At 42.8% G+C, this 20,794-nt stretch overlaps 1 protein-coding gene across 1 annotated transcript; it reads left to right on the plus strand.

The window, feature by feature from the left end:
* Positions 1-790: 790 nt before the first annotated feature.
* LOC133281114 (glycerol-3-phosphate dehydrogenase 1-like protein) lies at positions 791-20,072 on the plus strand. Its single transcript, XM_061476359.1, has 9 exons — positions 791-858; positions 3,016-3,168; positions 8,573-8,750; positions 10,600-10,740; positions 11,984-12,122; positions 14,556-14,668; positions 16,193-16,426; positions 16,577-16,683; positions 17,970-20,072. The coding sequence occupies exons 2-9, from the start codon at positions 3,128-3,130 to the stop codon at positions 18,064-18,066; spliced, it is 1,050 nt and encodes a 349-aa protein (XP_061332343.1). The 5' UTR covers positions 791-858; positions 3,016-3,127; the 3' UTR covers positions 18,067-20,072.
* The last annotated feature ends 722 nt before the right edge of the window (positions 20,073-20,794 follow it).

Genomic DNA, 20,794 nt, shown 5'->3' on the forward strand with positions numbered 1-20,794 from the left:
ATTAAAATTTATGTACTAAACATAAACAGAAGAGGAAGAGCCATGTTCCTGATGTAGTTATTAATAAAGTAAATACAGTCTTTTATGTTGAAAGCCACATATTTCCAGGAACAATAAGTAAATACATACAAGGCACTGGGTAAAATTCTGCTGGGGTTTTCTGTAAACAGATTTGGGGTTTAAGGCAGGCAGAGCAGGAAAATAACCACCAGGGAGAAGAATCATTCATATCTATAGACAGCACTTGTGCTAGAGCAGGTGGGCATAAATTGGATATGAAATAGGGAAAAGGGCTCTCACTGTGAGAGAAGTAATGGTCTCAAACAGCTTCTCCTTAGAAGAAGGGGCAAAAAACCTAACCAATATTAAGATGCAATATGATGAGGCTGGCATCAAGAACTAGGCCAAAAACTCTAGCTCACCTGGGGAAGGAGAACAAAGGATTAACCCTATCCCATACTCAATTGTATAGAGCATGCAAATACCACCAACCAGTGGCCAAGGAAGCAAAGCATGCAATAGCTGTATCTATACCTTAGGAGAGAGCATACTGCTCTTTACTTTGCCCTCAAATCCCTCTCTACAGAACACCCAGCCCCATCTCTCTTCCCTGTCCATCCCTGGCCTGCCAAGTTTGACATTTCTCGGCTGCATTTTTCAGGGTGTTCAAAGACTGCATTGCTGTTACAGAAAGATCCACACCTGGGGTTGGAAAAAAGTGCCCATGGGCTGCCCTGGCTTTGCGGCACTGACACTGAGGTTTTTCTGTTTGCAGCAGCTGTTAGGCAGAGGAAAACTGTTCGGCTGTGTAATCTCCGGCTACTGACACAGGTGTGACCGATAGGTGCGGGCAGTCAGGTGAGCTTGGGTGGGGGTGGCCTTCAGAGGGTTGTCTTTATCCTCCCTAATAAGCAGACCTAGCTTTTATGCCTGTTATGTACTAATGACTCACACATGAGAGGTAGTGCTCATGGGCTAATGTGAAAAGCAAACATTGTGGCTTTGTGGGAAAGGGCAGATCCCTCTCCTTGCCTGATAAAACAACAGTTGTCAACATCCCCCCAGTATGGCTCTGGTATCTGACAAAGGACCCATTTCTTGGGGCCATTCTGTGTCCCCACCCAACCCTGCCACTGAAACAGCCTTGATATTAAAACTTGTCAAGTAAAACTGCCTGCAGACTGCCCGGAATAGTCTTTTGTGCATGAATGGTTTCCTATCCATCTCCATGGAGTAGTGAGTGCACAAATCCAGAGGGCAGTTCAGCATTACCGCAAGTTATCTACTTCCATGGCCAATTAGTGGAAGATGTATAAGCTAATGTGTGCTCTCAGACCTGGGCTGCATCATCTGCTCTTTACACGTGCTGCTGTATCCATATGCCTGCTCATCCGCTGCCAGTCTTACCCCTGCCAGCTTCTGTGCACTGACTAAATGGTTAGTGCAACCTCAGTGTGGAGGACACATACAGCCATCAGTCCAGAGGCCACCAAAACTGATATAGTTCCCCTTTGTAATTTAAAGCTTCCACATAAATTTAGATGAAAACATTACAGTTTGCAATACTATATAGACTAGGGACACCTGTTTTTTGCATTGGCTGTGGAAGCCATTACTTCACTGAGTGTGTCCTTTACTTGAGGCCTGGGGACTCACCAGAACAGAACAACAACAAGCAGAGATGTTTCAGGGACTGAGCAGGGCAAAAAGGATGATGGCTCCTCCTCACCTCCGCAGTACGTCTCCTTCATGGAAGGAGAATAAGTTAAAAAGAAAATAGAGCTAAGAGGCACAGAGGAGCAACAGAGCAAGGGAAAGAGCAAATAATGATGAACAAGTAGGAAACTGGTGGAAATGGCTCTGGAACCACAGAAAGGCTCTTGTGCAATTGCCTGTGCTGAAACTGTATATGTGGGCAATGCTGCTTCTCACTGAGCTCCTCATCAGGTTTCATATAAGGCCAGGGGCCCAGCTACACCTTCCTTTTCAGCAACCAGTGCTCGTCATTTTGTCAAGGTATTTTGTAGGATTTTGCCCTAGTTTGTTATGTCTCCAAGCACTCTCACCACCATCAGGACATACCAAATAGCTAAGCCGATGAAGCTCACAGCAGGCGAGCTGAACATATGTGTACTTCCAGAAACACCCACGGGCTTCTGAAATGCTGGCAGCCAGCGTCCATCTATGAATCATGGGGTCGGGTGTCCTTGTCACACGCAGCCAGAAACCCACTGAGCCAAGCTTTGGTGCAAAGGGAGCAGATGCGGTCACTGCTGAGCCTACAGCCTCCGGTAGGGGAAGGGAGCTGGAGCATGGCAGGTTGAGAGGAAGGGGGAGCACAGGCACAGGAGTGCAGGGGAGGTAGCAAATGCAGCTCTGGCTCAAAAATGAGAGAGAAAGGCTGCTTTGAAGAGGACTTGGGGTCAGTGGAGAGTTGTGAGGTAAAATGCGATAATTTGTAGGGTTTTATGCATGATTAGACCATGTTGGGGAAAAGGAAAAACACTCTATTTCCTTCTTTCTTGCAGATAAATTTTACGAGATGCCCCATATTGAAAGTTGTGATATAACCCATAATTTATCAGCTGAAATTGTCTCTGCAGATGCACTCATAACCTTTCCCTTGTGTGCTCCTCATCTATCAGAAGCATTTAAGCCATGATGCAGCCGTCTGGCAGAACATGGGACCTCCAGATATTTCTCCCTGCCCCTAAGGGCCCGGCTTTTATCCTTCCCAATCTCTGCCACCTTACCCACCCTACAGAACCCCCCTGGGCTGCCGATGGGTGGGAAAGTCTCACACCACGAGAAGTGCCGGGCTGCCCTGCCCTGCCCTCCCCACGCAGGTCCTCAATCCTGTGAATGTCGGAGAAGGCGCTGATTTCCCGGTTCCCTCTCCAAGGCACTAAATAGCAGGGCAGCCCCTAGGGGCAACAGAGGCGCAGGCGGAGTAGGGGGGCAGTACCAGCACTGCTCCCCGGCGCTGCCGCCCTCTCGCGCCCGTCCCTCCCGCAGGCGCCGGGGGCCGGGCCGGGAAGGGCGGTGCTGGCAGGCGGGCCGGGCCGGGCCCGGGCCGAGCCGAGCCGAGCCGCCGGCAGCAGCGCCGGGCGGCAGGGCAGCCCGCAGCATGTCGCCGCTCCGCGTCTGCATCGTCGGCTCGGGGAACTGGTGAGTGCCGCAGCGCGGGGGACCCCGAGTCCCCCCACCTCTTCCCTGCTCTCCTCCATTCCCCACTGCTCCCTTTACTCCCATTTCTTTCCTTTTTCCCACCTCCTCGTCGTCCTCCCCCAATCCCCGCAGCGGGCGCACACCGGGACAGCCGGGCCGTACCACACCGCGGGCCGGCTCCCCTCACCACTGCTGAGTGCCTCGCAACAGGTCCGGTGCTGAGAGCGGCGGGGCTGGGGGCAGCCGGGGGTCTCCATGGTCCTGAAACCGCGGCCCCGGTGCTGACCGTGTCGTGCCTCAGCCTCCCGGGCTCTCTGAGCAGGGGCAGCCGCCCCTGGGAGATGCACCAGGCAGTGAGAGCATGAAAAACATGGGGCTCCTGCATCGCTGGGCTGTGTAAGCCATTTAAAGCCTGATGACAGGCTAGAGATTCACAGGAGGAGCAGAGCTGTGCCTCTGCGGCTGTGTGTGCTGGTGACTGGGCCCAGGTGGTTCAAATTTAAGCATTCAGTAGTGATGCTGTTAGTGTTCCTTTGAAAGAACTAGGGCACAGGCTCCATTTAAAGCCATGACTTATTGGCATCTCTTACTTGCATGCCCCTCAGCATGTCATTTTCCATCTCGGTGCAGATGCAGCCCTGTATAAGCCTTGCGTTCAGGTACCCCATTTATCCTTATCTACATTCATAAGAATATGTTTGCTACTGCTCAGTCCCTTCTAGCCTGGACAGAAGCTCCAGAGCTCCTTGAGTCAGACCCCAGTGAAGGCAGTGCACACCGGACTTTGCATCTTACTTCTCTTACAGTTTATGTAAACTGAGTACAAACAAACAGACCAACATGTATGTGCATGCACTTGGGATCAGCAAACCCAGCCTTCAGGTAGCTCTGTGGATTGTTTTTGTACCAGGCAAGAAAGCCTCTTCAAATTTTTAAAATATGTGACAGCTAAATGGAAGCAAACACAAAAAAAAAAATCAATAGGTGTGGGAGTAGTTGCTTGTGAACTGCTGAAAACACAGCATACCTAAGTACAGCTCTTTGCCTTCCTGCCTTGCAAAACCAGTCCGTTGCTTTCCAAGCTCCCACATGCATGCTCTTTCTGATCACAGTCTCTTTGTGCATGACATCTCTCAGACACAGCCCTTGACACGTAACTGCACAGCTAAGTCTTCTTTGGGAACTCATCATCACGCATCTGCCTTTCTCTGGCCCTGACAGATACAGTCCTGCCCCATGACTTCTGTACAAGCTTTTTTCTGACTGCTGCATTTAGCATGTCATTCCAGGGCTTGCATCCCTGCCCTCTCTTCCTTCACCTTAACTTAACCACAGACATCCAAGCCTGTGCAGGCAGCTCATTGTCACTTCCAAGCCCATGGCTGTACCCCTGGGAGTCAGCTTTTACCTTTGGTCAGTCCATAGTGACAGCCTTCACTGTTTTCTTACTGCATTCTCAAGCAAGCACCCCCTGCCTTTCCCAAGCTGTCCCCTTGCTGTAAGATATTCTTCAAAACCTTTTGGTTGTCTCCTTTCAGAAGCCATAATCGAGAAAGGAGGAAGTTCGCCTTTTTCACAGGTACCTACAAACTTGAAAAGGGTTATGCCGTAGACATACAGAGACCCCAGCCCATTCAATACTGTGTACTTACTCATGCTGCCTGTCTGCCTGGGCCCATCTCTTGCTTCCTGTCATATACATAGCCTGTAAATCCTTGGGGAGGAGATAAGCATTGTGCTCAAATGTTCAAATCACATCTATTCATAGGCTCTGCGGCAGAACAGATTGTATTAACACAACATAGAAAAGCCATGTTTACCTTTGGCAAACATTTTTCTTTTTATGTTCCTCCTGAATATTTGGGTGACAGTTCAGATCACTGCTCTTGAGTCTTCCCTGCAGCTCAGAAAAGAGGCTGACAATGCAGCATGTTGCAATAGCTCCTGTCAGCTGCAGAAGTTCAGCAGGTCACTGGGACTTCCGAAGTCAACACTGCCGGGAGGCTCATGAGTGGTATGGTTAAACAAAGTACTGCACTGCATTTTGCAGTTGCCAGCCAGGTGCAGGAGGGTATGTGTTTACATTAACCATGGTTCAGTTACCCGTTTTTAAAAATAGAAGTATAGTTCACTGACTGGCCTTTCAGAATCCAAAATCTCTCCCAAGCTTCTCAGATTTGCTCGGACTGCAGATTCTCTAGCAAAGCTCCAGCTTCAGCTAGGTTCTTGTCTTCAACATGGACAGATGGCCAGGCTTTTTGTGGAGGTGCGTGCAAGGAGAACAAGAGGCAGCAGTCATAAATTGAACCAGAGGAGGTTCTGACTCAATGTATGAAGAGAGGAGATAAAAACAACTCTTGGAGAATAATAAAGCATTGGGGCAGGTTGCCCAGAGAGGAGGTGGTTCTTGGAGAGTTTTCAAGACTTGATTGAATAAAGCCTTGGGTAACCCATCTGTACTCACTGTTGTTCCCACTTTGGAAACCTCTGATGGTCCCTTCCAACCTGAGCAATACTATAATTTAAAAAACTTGAGGTGGTTGCCTAAGAAAGAGACTGGAAGAAGACATGATCGTCTTCAAATATCTGAAGGAGAAAAACAATATTCCACCCTTCTAGTCTAGAAATGGGCTTAAACTGTGGTAAGAAAGACTTAGCTTAAATGTGAGGATGATCTTCCTAATGTTGAGGATAGCAAAGACCTGAGATGGGCTGGTTGGGGAAGGGAAGAGACCTGCAACCGTTGAGGTCTTTAAGACCTCCTCAGAAAAACCATTAAGAACAGCATAAGTTCCTAATATACTCTAAAGTGTTTAATGGATTAGCTGCTTTGCAAGGTCCATTAACCTTTATTCTTTACCAGACCTGAGGTATGTCTCAATCGCTTTCATATTCACCTATGTAAATAACAGGTCTTATTTGAGTTATTCTATATCAAAGCTTTCTTATTATACTGATAGAAAATCTTTTTATTTAAAATATTAAAATTTAAAAACTTTTATTTTCTTAGCAATATGTAAATCACTTCCAACACAAATTAACATAATTAGGAAAAAAGCCCTGATGGGCAGTTTTTACTTACTTAAAAAAAATTATCTAAGTGGAGTTCTCTGCTTTCTATTAGTCTTCACTAAATTGAGTTTTGGAGAAAATAAAACCATGCTATACATTATCATCCTTGTTTGCATAAGCAACCCTCTTCCGCCAAGCCTGTGTAGTCTACCAAACACCACCTTCATAGGCAAAGCAATTCTTCTTCCCAAGGCTGGTGACTGAATTTTAAATGGAGTAACTAAAACAGAGCATCATGTTTTGAACTGTTTGAGGGGTTTGTGGTGACCGATCAATGCCTTTTAAGCATTAAATCCTTTCTGCCCCAAATCCTCATTCATCTAAAGAGAAACCAAAGGAAAACACTGTTATTTATGGAGCTACCTTTATGCCTGAGATACCTTCACTGATATCTTGTCACTAGGAAAACACTTGGGTGGCAACATCCAAGTGTGGTGGTAATGACAGCTCTGCTAGAAGATCAGATTTATATACTGAGAGTTGAAAGTTCCATTCAGTATTTGAGAGGTTACAGCTGCAGTGTACATCTTTCATCAGAAAATCACATGAACTTGGTCATAGCTAGAGAAGTTGGTTTTATGGATAGGCTTCAGTTCTCAGTTCATCACGCAGGTGCTGGAAACTCCAGCATAAGCTGGACAATGGATTTAGATCTCAGGTTTATCTGGGGAAAAAACAACCAATCAAAACCACAACAAAAGCCCAATCAAACAAAAAACCCTTAACCCTTATCCTTTAATACATATTTCTTATGCAGAGCACAATTAATCCTCAGTTCAAGCTTTGATTGTGCCCTCTGTAGATAGCAGGGTAAGAGAACAAGAAAATAAGTAATTTTATAAATGATATGAATGTATGTTATGACTGCATGTCTTTTTTTTTTAAAAAAAAGCAGAACTCTTACAATAAAATTTCACCCCTACAACATTTCCCTAAATGTTTTAAAGGACTAAAACCAATCATCCCTTAAAAACCAAAACCAACACCAAACCCCAAACCAAACAAACAAAAAAAACCCCCACCAAAGCCAAAACCAACTAATCAAACAAACAAAAAAGCATTATGGCAGCTCAGGATATAGCATGTAGTCAACACTCAGCAAAGTGAAACATGATCTCAGTAGTATTTCTTTATCGTTAAAGATTAAGATGAAGCCCTTACTCTTTTATTGCTTATTGAGCAATTCACCCTTGTGCAAACCTGTTATATCAAAAATGTGGTTGAGCCAAGGAGAGCCAGTTACAACGTGGTTTCCCTTTGAACTGTTGGCAGCACAGACCTACCTGGACTTCGTCTTGGATATGCTGGAGACCTTTACCGGTCCCAGAAAACGTATCACAGCTAAATCCTGCTCATACTGCTCATTGCAGGTGCGTTATAAGTGGCTCAAAGGACAAGAGCATTGCAACTGGAGCTCCTCCTTCAGTCATGGCAGTAAAATGGCCAACACTCAAAAGATTAAAGTAGCATTAAAATGGAAAGAGGGAACAGAGGAGTAAAAGTAATCAGCCCTCCTCCCCATATAATTTAAAGATCATTAAACAACACTGCCAATATTTTCTGTGCGGTTTTTAATTCTCTCTTGCGAAGAAAATAAGTGAATGTTTGCAATGCTACACTGGTGATGGGGAAATAAATTTAGTGTCTGCGCTGAGATTAAAAAATGCTCAGCCTGCCTGAAGAAGAGTAAACTGGATGGTTAAAATATCCTCAGGCTGCAACTATTACAGACCCTGTTATGGCGATAAATAGAACAATAAATAAAGAGAAACCATCAGGCTGAAGACTTTATTTTTATTTTTAAGAAAAGAACAATTTCTGAGGATTTGGCTCTTATAAAAACTCCTAATTGCAACTGTTTTGTTATTGGTAGGAAAGTGGGATGCACCTATTTTAGATGAGATGTACAAAGACTGTCACGGCTGATTGCTCAGCAGTGCTTTACCACCTGGGTTGTTCCACATTTGTTCATCTTCAGAAAAAAGAAAATAAATAATTAGCCAAGGATCAAGCGAGATTTTAATTGCAGGCACTGTATTTTCATTGCTGTTGATGGTACGTCATACTTCAACTCTATAATCTTTGATAGGACTTCAGATCCCTTGGTTACAGTTTTGTTTTTTCTATTTCTACTTTCTGTGGTTTTAAACTGAGGGGGTTTTGATGGAGGGTAGTAGATAAAGCCTTCTGATAAATGTAGCAAGCACCTGAACTGCTCTATAGCACAGGCTTTTTTTATGAGTTCTTATGTTTAAAGAATTTCTGTTTCCAATTCACAATAAAACTTTTTGTTTTCTGTTAATTGTTGGTTTTTTTTTTTTTCTTTTTAAAGGGGATCAGCCATAGCAAGAATCATTGGCCAAAATGTCCAGAAGTCCAACAGATTTGATCCTACTGTCAAGATATGGGTATTTGAAGAGATCATCAATGGAAGAAAACTCACAGAAATCATCAACCAGGAACATGAAAATGTTAAATACCTGCCTGGATACAAGATACCCCAAAATGTGGTAAGTTGAAAATAAAAGCAAACCACTGAAATACTTTTATTTTGTAAGGGAGACAACATCTGGCAAAAATAAGGAAGTAATTCACTGCTTCACTCTGGTTTGCCACCTAACTCACTGGAATATAATTCACTTTTGTGACTTCTTGTCTCGTGTGTCACATGTAACTTCAAACAGCCAACTGTCAGGTGCTGGTAACGCACCATCCTCCTCTCTGGCAGAAATCAACAGAACTCTATGGATGGCAGGCAGAGATCTGTCTGCACAGAGCTATTTCAAACCCACAGCATATCCTGGGAAAAAAAGGGAAAGCTACTGCTCTCCCTTCTAAAAAAGGAATCAACAGCACAGCTAACAGCTGTGGCTTACAAGGGGCTGAATAATGAGCTATTGGCTCAGGGGTAATTTCAGACTAGCAAGACACTGCTATAATTAATAATGCTGTAAATTCCACCAAAAATAATAAGGTATTTAATTTTCATGAACATTTAAAACACCGAGTTATGCAATTCTAATTAATCTAATTAAATTAATCAGCTTAGATGATTTACTGCTACTGAAGCAAGCAAGGTGAGGGGTTTTGCCTGTTTGGGATTTTGCCAAACACCCCTGTTTTGTGAATTAAAGAAAGTAGCACCACATTTCTGGAACAGTTGCAGTGGTAAAAGGAAGTTTAGACACTGCACGTGGTGGCTCTCCTTGCTTTGAGAGTGGTTATATTTAGTACTGCATTTAGTGCTGCGATTGCATATTTGCACTCCTATGGTTTGAACTTGGCACAGTTCTCCTGGGGTACAATTGACTTATCACTTAGTTTTACAACCTTCTAGCAGGTCAGCAGGCTTGTCATCACCACTTGAGACCAGCCTCATCCTCTCTACAGCAAAGTCTGAGCCTTCACCAGCAGTAAAGCCTGGAGGGACCCTCACATCTTAATCTTTTACTGAGGGAAAAAACAACCAAACCCAACTAATTTTTTCCTTGCATTGCTCTACAGCATTTTGGAGAGAGGAGCACAGCCTGTACAGCACTACCAGCCTTTACCCCACTCCCACTTTGCTGTTACCCTGGAGAAGCAGCCTTGCTGGCAGCAGTTCTGCTTCTCCCACTAGGAATCTTCTTGCTCTAAGGCTGTGTGCTCCAAGGCTGCTCCCAAGAGTGATGTTTTCCCTAGCTGTAAACTGCTTGTGATAGCAGGCTCAAAATCACCTGCCATTGCCTTTGCAGCCTGGCTTAAATTGTTGTTCTGAGTAATGCTAACATTAGGAGGAAGATACAGCTTTCTAGTTATTAAGCATGTTGTATAGGGTTTTGTAACTATTGGTCAATGTTAGTATATATTTAACACAAAGACACATAACGCCCAAAGATTATGCTAATCTCTGCTTTTTATATAGTTTATTCCTGACTAAATCTCAGCTGGTGACGTGTGGAAACTAAAGACTGCCAGAAGAGGCTCTGTCTCACCATCCCAGTTTGTCCCTGTGCTCCTGGTACTACCATTCATTCCAAAAGAACCATATAGGGTTGCTCAGGAACTGCCTGAAGGAGCTGAACCAGAAAAGGGTCTTCCCAGGGTGTTGCAAGTTTAGAAATTATAGTGTCTTCCCCAGATTATCCACACAGGGCTGGGATAAATTCTAAAAAAAAAAAAAAAAATTAAAAATCCAAACCTAAAATAGTCTGCTTTGGATATTTCAGAAGAGATCTGTAACTGCTCAAATGAAGAGCTAGCAGCTGTTAAAATTAAGGCCATTTTTGCAACACATCTGCAAAGGCTTCAGCACATTGTTATCTTGTGAGGTATGAGGATTCCTACCTGGGCTCATTTTGGTTGTCACTCTTGTCCCAGGTGGCTGTACCAGACGTGGTTGAAGCAACAAGTTGGGCAGATATTTTAGTGTTTGTTCTGCCACACCAATTCATTGGACGAATCTGCGAGCAGGTTGCGGACCACATAAAGCCTGGGACATTTGGGATTTCCCTGATCAAGGTAAGTTGTCATCTCCACAAGACTCCATCTGTATGGAGTAAATAAATAGCTTCAACTTAAGGATAAGAGCTCCAGCCCTCAGCTGTATGCTCTGCATAAAAACAAGCATTTCTTTCTGCAAGAGTTAAAACTTACCCAGCCTCTGCCAACCCTTCTGCTGCCCATGAGAGGAAAGGATGGGGCAGCCTAGCCAGGCTAAGAGTATCTGTCTTTGCCAGCCATCTTTAGCCTGGATAAATTCCCACTTGGACCAGCATGGAGGTGAAAATGGACTGAGAGAGGACTGCACAAGCTGGTGCTGCTGCCAATAAAAATACTCAGCCTCAATTAACTCTTAACTGGAAAGAGCGCTGGGTCAAAGTGCCTCTTCCAAGTACATGCTAAAGTTGTTCTTGGCAGCAGTAAAATGGTACAATAGCAATGTTGCAGAACATTGTTGCAGTACAATGTTGCAGTACAATAATGATGTTGCAGAACTGAGACCATTTCAATCTGGCATGAACTGAGGAATCTCTTTTTAAGGTTAGAGGTACCAGATTATGAGAATCTTAAAAGGAATTAATATTTTAAGAGAATCTCAAACTAAAAGCCAGAGGCAAAGCATAGGAATACAGTCTACCTCTTCTTCTTTTGATTGCATTATAGAAAATATACAATTTAAAATTGTCATGAAAGAAATGTAATTCAGGTTTTCAGACTGCAATACCAGCTCTTTCCCTCCCCACTTTGTTCCCCTATAGAAATTATCTCACAAGAAGCAGTACACAGAGAAGAGGAGGTGGGGAAGGAAGGAAATGCCTGCAAATTTACTTATTTCTTTAGCTTAAAAAAACAAACCCAAACAAGACAGTTCAGTATACTCTGTAATACCAATGAAGCACTCACATTAATACTTGGATCTTGCAAAAACTCCACTGGTTATAGGCTTAATTTAAAACTCTGGTTCTGTACTACAGAAATTAAACACAAAGGAATAATACAACATTAAAGAAAGCAGTACTGGATGTGAGGCTTCTTGCAGGGTTACCTCACTGTTGCTTTCTTTTCCCTGAACTTGCCTTGAGTTTGCTGTAATCAAAGTACAAACCGAGAACATTCGGGTCAATGACTAATGCCACTAAATACAAGACCCAGTTAAAATCAGAGAGCTGCAGGCAATAGGACACTTTCTGCTTTACCAGTGCTCCACTGCTGTCATTTTCTTATTCTAACAGTTTGGCTCTGACTATTGCCTTTTATTCAGGGGATTGATGAGGGTCCCGAAGGCCTGAAGCTCATATCTGACCTCATTCGAGAGAAACTGAAAATAGAAATCAGTGTGCTTATGGGGGCCAACATAGCCAAAGAAGTGGCTGATGAGAAGTTCTGTGAAACCACCATTGGTAAGTATTGCAAAGAGCAAATTAGAGCTGCTGGCTGCAATTCATCATCACCTGTGGCTGGGCAACAGGGATAACCTCTGGAGAAAGCAGAGGGATGTGATGGGTCCCAGGTGGTTCCCAAGAGGCACAGTATGTGTTGAGCTCATTCAGGGAGGCAGAATTATTTCCAGGGAGTTTGGTGCTGGCAGGATCAGATCCAAACTAACAGCAAGTTTCAGTGCTGAGAGCTAATTTAATCCATTAAAAAATTACAGCTTAATCCTGTTTTTTGTAGGAGTTGGCAAGAGCCACCTTTTGTGTCTGTACAGCTCAACACTGAGTACATCAGCAGTTGATACACTATACAGTCTAGACAGAGAAGTGTAATCAGAAGCTTATATGTGCTCATGCTCCCTGAAGTGTGTTTCTCCATCTTCAAAATTTCTTTGTTTTCAAAAAAAACAAACAAACACCAAACCAAACCCCCAGTAACATTCTGTTCCTCCCTCCCATTCCGACTGCTTGACAAGACAGCCTCAGATCCTCCCAACACTGGGTCTGACCTGATTTGGAAAGTTTATACAGTAGTTTTTAAAACCCATTGATCTTTAAAGTCAGTCAAAATTAAAGTTACATAGCTCCATAGCTAGGAAAGGAATATAAAAGCAATACTGCTCCTTTGCTTGCGAATTTTACAGTGATAGTGAAAACCGTACCAGCTGGGCATTTGTTGTGGGCAGAGCAACTGGTGTAAATAGGACTAGCCATGATTAGGGGAGTTGAGCAATATTTATTTATCCTACACCTGGGTCAAAGCAATCCCAGGCACAGCTACAGGTCAGGCAGAGAAGAGATTATGGCAGCCCTGTGAGAAAGGACTTGGGGGTGTTGCTAGATGAGAAACTAAACACGAGCCGGCTTCAGTGTGCACTCGCAGCCCAGAAAGCCAACCGTATCCTGGGCTGCATCAAAAGGAGTGTGACCAGCAGGTCAAAGGAGGTGATCCTGCCCCTCTACTCTGCTCTCGTGAGACCTCACTTGGAGTATTGTGTGCAGTTCTGGTGTCCTCAACATAAAAAGGACATGGAACTGTTGGAACAAGTCCAGAGGAGGGCCATGAGGATGATCAGGGGACTGGAGCACCTCCCGTATGAAGATAGGCTGAGAAAGTTGGGGCTGTTCAGCTTGGAGAAGAGAAGGCTGCGTGGAGACCTCATAGCAGCCTTCCAGTATCTGAAGGGGGCCTACAAGGATGCTGGGAAGGGACTCTTCATTAGGGACTGCAGTGATAGGACAAGGCGTAACAGGTTCAAACTTACACAGGGGAAGTTTAGATTGGCTATAAGAAGGAAATTTTTTCCAGTAAGGGTGGTGAGGCACTGGAATGGGTTGCCAAGGAACTTGTGAATGCTCCATCATTCAATGCGGTGTTCAAGGCCAGGTTGGACAGAGCCTTGGGTGACCTGGCTTAGTGTGAGGTGTCCCTGCCCATGTCAGGGGGTTGGAACTAGATGATCTTAAGGTCCTTTCCAACCCTAACTATTCTATGATTCTAGGATTCTATTTCCTTGGGCAGAATTTAACTTCTGCTGGCCCAGTTTGAAGCCATGCTGTGATGATGATTGTGCAGAGCTTTGCCCCTTGTTTTTGTCCTCATGGTAAGCCACATAGCCTAGAAACAGCCACCTCAAAGTGACTGGGTATCCCCCAGCATCAATTATTGTGAAGAGTGAAACGCAAACCCCAAATTTCCTGTGAGATGGGGCAGAAACCTCACAGCTGCCAGAGTGTGATGCCCCAGGCTAGTAAAACTAGCCCTGCTGAGCATGCCCCAAAGGAAACTGAGCTACTTGCATAAAAATTAAGTGAAACTCCATTCATAAATCTTTCCCCAGATGGCTGTGGGCTGTCTGGATAAAGTCAGAGCTCAGCCCCTTTACTGCTGAGGGCTCTCTTTCAACACCTAGGGTGAGCACTGTAATGACATTACACATGACCTCCACAGAATTGGCTACCAAAATGTTACAGCAGTGCCAACATGCAACTTCATTATCTGTGGATCTCCCTGTAACTGGGAGCATTAATCATTTGCACCCCATAATAATATTTAGCAATTACACCTGCTTACATTTTTAAAGCAGAAATTATATTGTTGTGCTATACAAAGTGATTTGTAAATATCATCTTTTGCAAGGTTTGTAGTTATACAAGATTTCTCAGGCAGAAACTCTTTAAAGTGTTGTTAAGTGATGCTTGGTCAATGCCGTGTGACTTGCGTACATTTAACACTGGCTCCCAGCAGCCACGAGCTGCTGTCACACAAATGTCTTGTTTAGTAACACCCAGTTACTGGGACAACAAACCTAAAGAGATCCCTGGGACCTTATTTCGGATTTCAGTTAATTGTGCGTACTCTGAAACACTGCAAACTCACTGTCACCTTACTTTCCACAGGCTGCAAAAACGAAAAACATGGGGAAATCTTTAAAGAATTAATGCAGACCCCCAATTTCAGGATTACCGTGGTGCTTGACTCTGATACAGTGGAGATCTGTGGAGCCTTAAAAGTGAGTGATTTCAGCACAAAATATTCTTACTAGGGCCAAATTCTGCCCCCACCTGAATCTTCTGTAAGGCACAGGGTCTAATATGAGGTACCGCTGTTTGACTGAGTGAGCACAGATGTGTAGTTCATGTGCTAGTTTTCCAACCTGTAAAGGAGGGAAAATTTACTTAAAAATATAACTGCTGGCAAAGTATTTCCAAATAGTTGTATTTTTACTTTTATTTTATCAGAGGCACCTCTGCTGCTGAGGGCAGAATTTAGTCCATGTATTTTCTTGTCTGCACACTGTAAGCACATGAAATAGATTCTTACTACCTATAGTAACTCCTACTAATAACTTATTTCCATGGTTCAAGTAGTAACTTGCTAGAAAGTTTGCATCAGAAGCAGTGCTCTGTGCTGGCAGCATATCTGTGTGGCATCCACCAATGCCCACCTCGAGATCCCAGGCTGCATCAGAAATGATAACAAAATCACCAAATTTGCAGTGAGGCAGCACATTCAAAGTTTGATTTTAAATGTGCTGAAAGTGACTCCAGCTTGTGATCCTTTGTACTTTTTTATACATTCAATGATTTGTACTTCAGTAATTCACCTTTCCTCAGAGAAGTGGGGGAGGTTAGGAAACAATTGGTCCTGTTTAACCTTACGTACAAAAAGAAAATTTTCTTTAAATAAAAACTCAAATATCCCCTGATTTTGCTTTTGGCCACAGACTGGAACCAGGGGCAGGCATAGAGGTGAGAGGGGTTGTTTCTGCTTTGTGGGAAATCTTTGTTCTTCTTGAAAACATTGCTTTGGCATTGCCTTTGCTAAAGATAAAAAGTCGTCACTGGGGCACATGCATGTCTGGTGCAAACACTTCAAACACTTCAATGGCAGTACAAGGTGACATATTACTCATACACAGTGAACTTCATTTATTTAAGGACTTATTTAGGGCTGGGAATTGGAAGGTGGAAAGGGGGTGTGCAGGACAATGGTAAGGAATTGGGAAGATGTTTAGGATCCCAAAAGATTTGTTTAGAGCTGTAGAAAAGGGCAATTCTACTGACTGTTTTTACATGTGAAACCCAGATTTGATCTCCTGCAGCATCTGTACGTAGAACCCATGCCTGTCTAAGTTAGAGACCCACAGACAAAACCTAGAAAGGCATGACTCCATGTGGGATATTTAAACTAATTAAAACAGAAAGGTCAGTGCAGCCCAACTTGGAAGTAGCAGAAAATCAAAACATTAATTGCATACACACTACGTGATTGCAGCATATTAAACAAGATGCTTTGAATTTTGCCCCTGAGAATAAAGGCAGATACTTCCAAGAAATCCTCTAGTATTCCAGCTACTTTTATTCAACAGTAACTGGCTGTCTACCTTCTTCATAAGATAAGCTCACGGCCATTGGAAATTGCAGACAGATTTGTGGGATTTTCTTAAAGCTCAGTGCATGCTGATACACTGCACATCTTGTCTGACTATTTTATTTCCTTTTCTCCTCTGTATTTCACAATGAACTGGTTGTAGAACATCGTAGCAGTGGGAGCTGGGTTCTGCGATGGACTGGGTTTTGGTGATAATACAAAGGCAGCAGTGATACGCTTGGGCCTTATGGAAATGGTGGCCTTTGCCAAGATGTTCTGCAGGGGACCAGTAGCAATAGCCACTTTTCTGGAAAGCTGCGGGGTTGCTGATCTAATCACTACCTGCTACGGGGGACGCAACAGAAGAGTAGCAGAAGCCTTTGCTCGCACAGGAAAAGTAAGGAAGATTTTGACATACTTTACACTAATACATGTAGAAATCCCTCTGTGTTTTACGAAGGCATCATTGGCCATTTACCTTCTCAATAGCTGCTGGTATTGCAGCAGTGTCCCCTGTGATCCAAGTAACTGGTCTGCTCTCTTCTAGTCCATTCAGGAGCTGGAAAATGAGATGCTGAACGGACAAAAGCTGCAAGGTCCTCAGACCTCAGCTGAGGTCTACAAGATTCTGAAACAGAAAAATATGCTCGATAAGTAAGTGCTTTGATTTAAAAACCCCAACTGAATCAACAACAAATTATGAGTGATTCCCAACCTCCTTAATAGTACTGCTTAACAGTACTTCTGTTTAATTACCTTGCTCATTTCTGCAACAACTGCTGTCTACATCTTGGGCCACCATTAGAGCTCCTCATTGCCATGGTCAGTAGAATGGGGTGAAGGCTAAACAGCATTAAAAGAAACAAGCCACACACGTACAGGGAAAAAAGAAATAATAATCCAAAGGAGCTACCCAGACATCCCCATTCCCCTAGACAAGGCTGAAGACCGTAGGAGTCAGCTTGCAAACATGATCTATGGGTCAAAGGTTTTCTTGCTCTTAGTATATCAGCATTACAGCTTGCGGCAATACTGCTCTCAGTGCAAATATTAATGAGGTTCTCTCAGTATAAAATTTGGGAGCATAGTCCTAAATAAAACTTTTTACATGCATTGAGTAGGTAATATGTGCTGCTATCGGTGCTTTAGTGCCACAAATAAGGCTGAGATTAAAAAGTACCTCTAATTCTTTGGGATTATGAAAGATTACTTGTAATTTTAAACCTTTGTCTCAGTTTATGTAATAGAAAAGCTAAACTTCCTTCCATCCCATTCCCTCTCATACATGAGCAGTACTGAGGGGCCAAATGCCACTAAAGGATACTTAAAATCCCTCCAATTATTAGAATTATAACAGATACAGAAAATCAAAGTGGCATTATTTTTCAAAAATGAGAAAATAAAAGCTCCTTTTGACAGGATGTGAACTTTAAATCAAACTTGATCTAGTAAGTATCCTATAATTGCACTTAGTTACATATATGGCTCCAAGTCATGCAGCGGGCTCATATTTTACCACATAATGACTAAGACAGCTTGGAAAAGGGAAAGAACCTTTTAGCCAGGAAAATAAAATTGTTAGACATTTTCATTCTTTTTAGTCTTTTAGACCTGAATAATGAATGCAAATAATACCTGCATTCTGTACACAGGAGGAAAAAGAGGATATGCAATTCAAGGGTTTTTTTTTTATAAAAAATACTGGATAAGCATTTTGTCTCTAAAACAGCTCTTTCTGCTGTCACCCTCCAAAAATTGCCCCTAGTTCCTCTTAGTTGCCCTGTAGAGTCTTCCAGTAAAGGCACCTCTGAGTTAAAATTACATTGTAAAGAGAGAGAAAAAAGAGAGTGGGTTATTTTTCCTTCCCATTATAAACTGAACAGAAATATTTATATATATCAACTTTTAAAACTATTTTCATTGCTATGCACTCCTTTTAGGTTTCCATTATTTACAACCATCTATAAGATCTGCTATGAGGGTCTACCAATTCAGGATTTCATCGCGTGCCTGCAGAACCACCCAGAGCACCTTTAGAGATCCCCTCTCCTCACCTGGTTGCAGTCTCATCTTCCCAGGACTTCTGTCAACTCCACAGCAAATAAAGTAGAGGAACAGGCTGTGTGGCAGTGCTTGCTGTAAAAGCAACAAAGAATGTATTTACATATTCTCATTCTGGGGGGAAAAATTGCCTTTAAGTTTAATGCTATACCCAGCAGGAAATGAATGTAAAATTTAACAGTATTTGAGTTACTAATGTGGCCTTTCCTACACTTACCTTCTTGTCAATTGAAAACAGTTTCCATTGTAAGGAACTCAGTCCAGCTCATGTGAAGCTCGACATTTTGCCTACTAATATTTCTTACAGAACAGCACAAGATGATACAGAAAAACTGAAGGACTCATCCAAACAGACAAGCTATAGTACAAAACAAAAGGTGTGACAGCAGCAAAACGCAATCACACGGGCAAATGTTGAGTTTCCGTAATTCCCCTCAAGCACAAATAACATTTTATACTTTGTGTCATGCATTCCTTCCTGGATTTCATTTCCCAGTGTAGGCTTTTTTTTGAAAAAATGGGCATCGTCACTGTGCTCAGACACACATGAATGTTCAGCTGATGTAGATATAAAACAGCTTTAGGGGCAGGTCAAAGGAGAGAAGAGGGTTTTCTTGCAGGGGAATGTTTGCTTCAAATTCAGGAGACTAAGAAACCTCAGCAGTAGCCTAACCTTTGTTAAACTTACTGTACTCCATTGAAATGCAGATAAAACAGTGGGAATAACCAAATACATTTGTGTTAGGGTCAGGATTTCTCAGCAAGTCATTGTCATAAATCGGTAGAAGCTGAGAGGGAAGAAGTGGAGGTTGACCGGGAGGGTGTATGCGCAGCTCAGCCTGCAGCTTGTGCAGTGCTGCTGTTCTGAGGACACAACCAGTAACAGTGAAAACCCCCCTGTGATACTTGACTTTTTATACATGCATGAAAATGACCGCTGCAGATGCACAGAAATGCTGTAAAACTTGCATCTGACGCTGGGTTGCATTTTAACTCTGCTGGGAAGAGCCACTGGGCTGATACCGGCACAGCTTCCCACGTTGTCCCAGGCTGCAGAATAATGCCTGACCCTGCTGTAGCTTAAGCACCGCATCTCACAGCTGGGGAGAGGGGATCTCTCTCCCCTCCTGAATTTTAAACACAAACTGGTTCATAGAGCAGGGGTGTTGTTTTGCTACCGCTGGCGCTAATTTTAGAACATATTAAATATTTTTAAACCTCATAGCTGCACTTGGGTAACTTTACATACCTGGTGTTTTTCACAGTTAAAACCATCTATAGAATGAACAGTGCACATTTTATAAGCTTTGATACCCTTTTGAAAGAGTCCTATTTTGAGACAAGGTAAACAAAAAGGAAGAGTAACCTACTTACGCTTCGCTTTATCCGATTTTCCAGAACAGCAGAAAGGAAGGCAAGTGGGGTTTTTTAATCTCTCTATGTATTTGCTGACATATTGCTTAGGGGAAAGAGAAAAAGCAAAAAAAAAAAGCTAGATTATAAAATCATCTTTACTCTGCATTTTAGAGGAGTGTTGTTATCTCTTTCATGTTTATCAGAGTAATATATATAAATGTACTGTAATTATAAATCTATTGTAAGAAGCTCAGTCTGCCAGCTAGGTCGGGTACCAGAAACTGCAGCGGCATTGATCCCTGCTGCAGAGCAGTGAAGGCAGCTCTGCGTCCGGTCGCAGCCACTGCAGGCAACACCACCATTCCTTCTGCTGAAGTGGGAACCATAGCCAAGTTCTTTATACAAAACTGGGAATGATGATCTCTCATTCCAAGTTGATAAAGACTTGAATATTACGTAATGTTTAAGCATCAAATACGCATAAATGGGATAGAGAATTCAGGAACCTCCCCTCTTCGCCTGCAGGCTGAACTTCTGATAAGTCATGTATGAGCTAATAACAACACAGAACATTTCAAATTCAAAGTTTATCAAATAACGATTTAATAAAGTGGTAATTATGCAGACTTAATGTCATTTCATGTTTCAAAATTCACTCAAAAATGACTGTTGCAATAGTGGTCCTTTATTGTGTTTATTCCTGTGGTTAATAATTGTCAGCTCAAAGGAAAGCACAAGAAGAATCAATTTTCTAAAGACATTTTATTGATGAACATTTTTCCCTTCTCTTGAATTAGATACTTTTTTTAAACAGTAAAATAAGGAAATTTTTACTCCATAAATAACAAAAATTAGCCCTTATATCTCAATCCCATCAAAATCTATGTAAAATAGTTTGTTCTGTATTTACATTCTGTACTAAAATAGGAAACACATGTTCAAGGTCAGCCAGTTCTCTCACGACAGTTGTTTTATCTCCAAGGTAAGCTTCACATTAGAAAGGCAACATTTGTGTTTTGGAAGTCTGGTAGTATAAGATCACATTATTCAGCTTACAAATAGACCCAAATTCTGAAGACTGTTGCATCTTGCAGGGGAAAGACCATGACCTGCTCAGCCAGCTGAAAGTCACACCTAGGAAGTTCTCTGTAATTAACCTACATACAAAGTCATGACAGTCTCCCAAGATCTCAACTTGTTTCAAGAGCAATGGGTTTCCAGCTTTTCAGTGTGATTTTACTTGCTGTATGTTCCTCATCATAATTATTTGAAACATTAGAAAAATGTCTTCCTAAAATATGATTTGCCTCAACTTCTAATTGAGCCACTACAGATTGGAACTACGGGG

The sequence above is a fragment of the Pezoporus flaviventris genome, unplaced genomic scaffold (genome assembly GCF_033815535.1).
Source record: "Pezoporus flaviventris isolate CSIRO_AGI_PZ_B2104156 unplaced genomic scaffold, CSIRO_AGI_Pfla_v1 ptg000001l, whole genome shotgun sequence".
In the NCBI taxonomy this organism is placed as follows: Eukaryota; Metazoa; Chordata; class Aves; order Psittaciformes; family Psittacidae; genus Pezoporus; species Pezoporus flaviventris.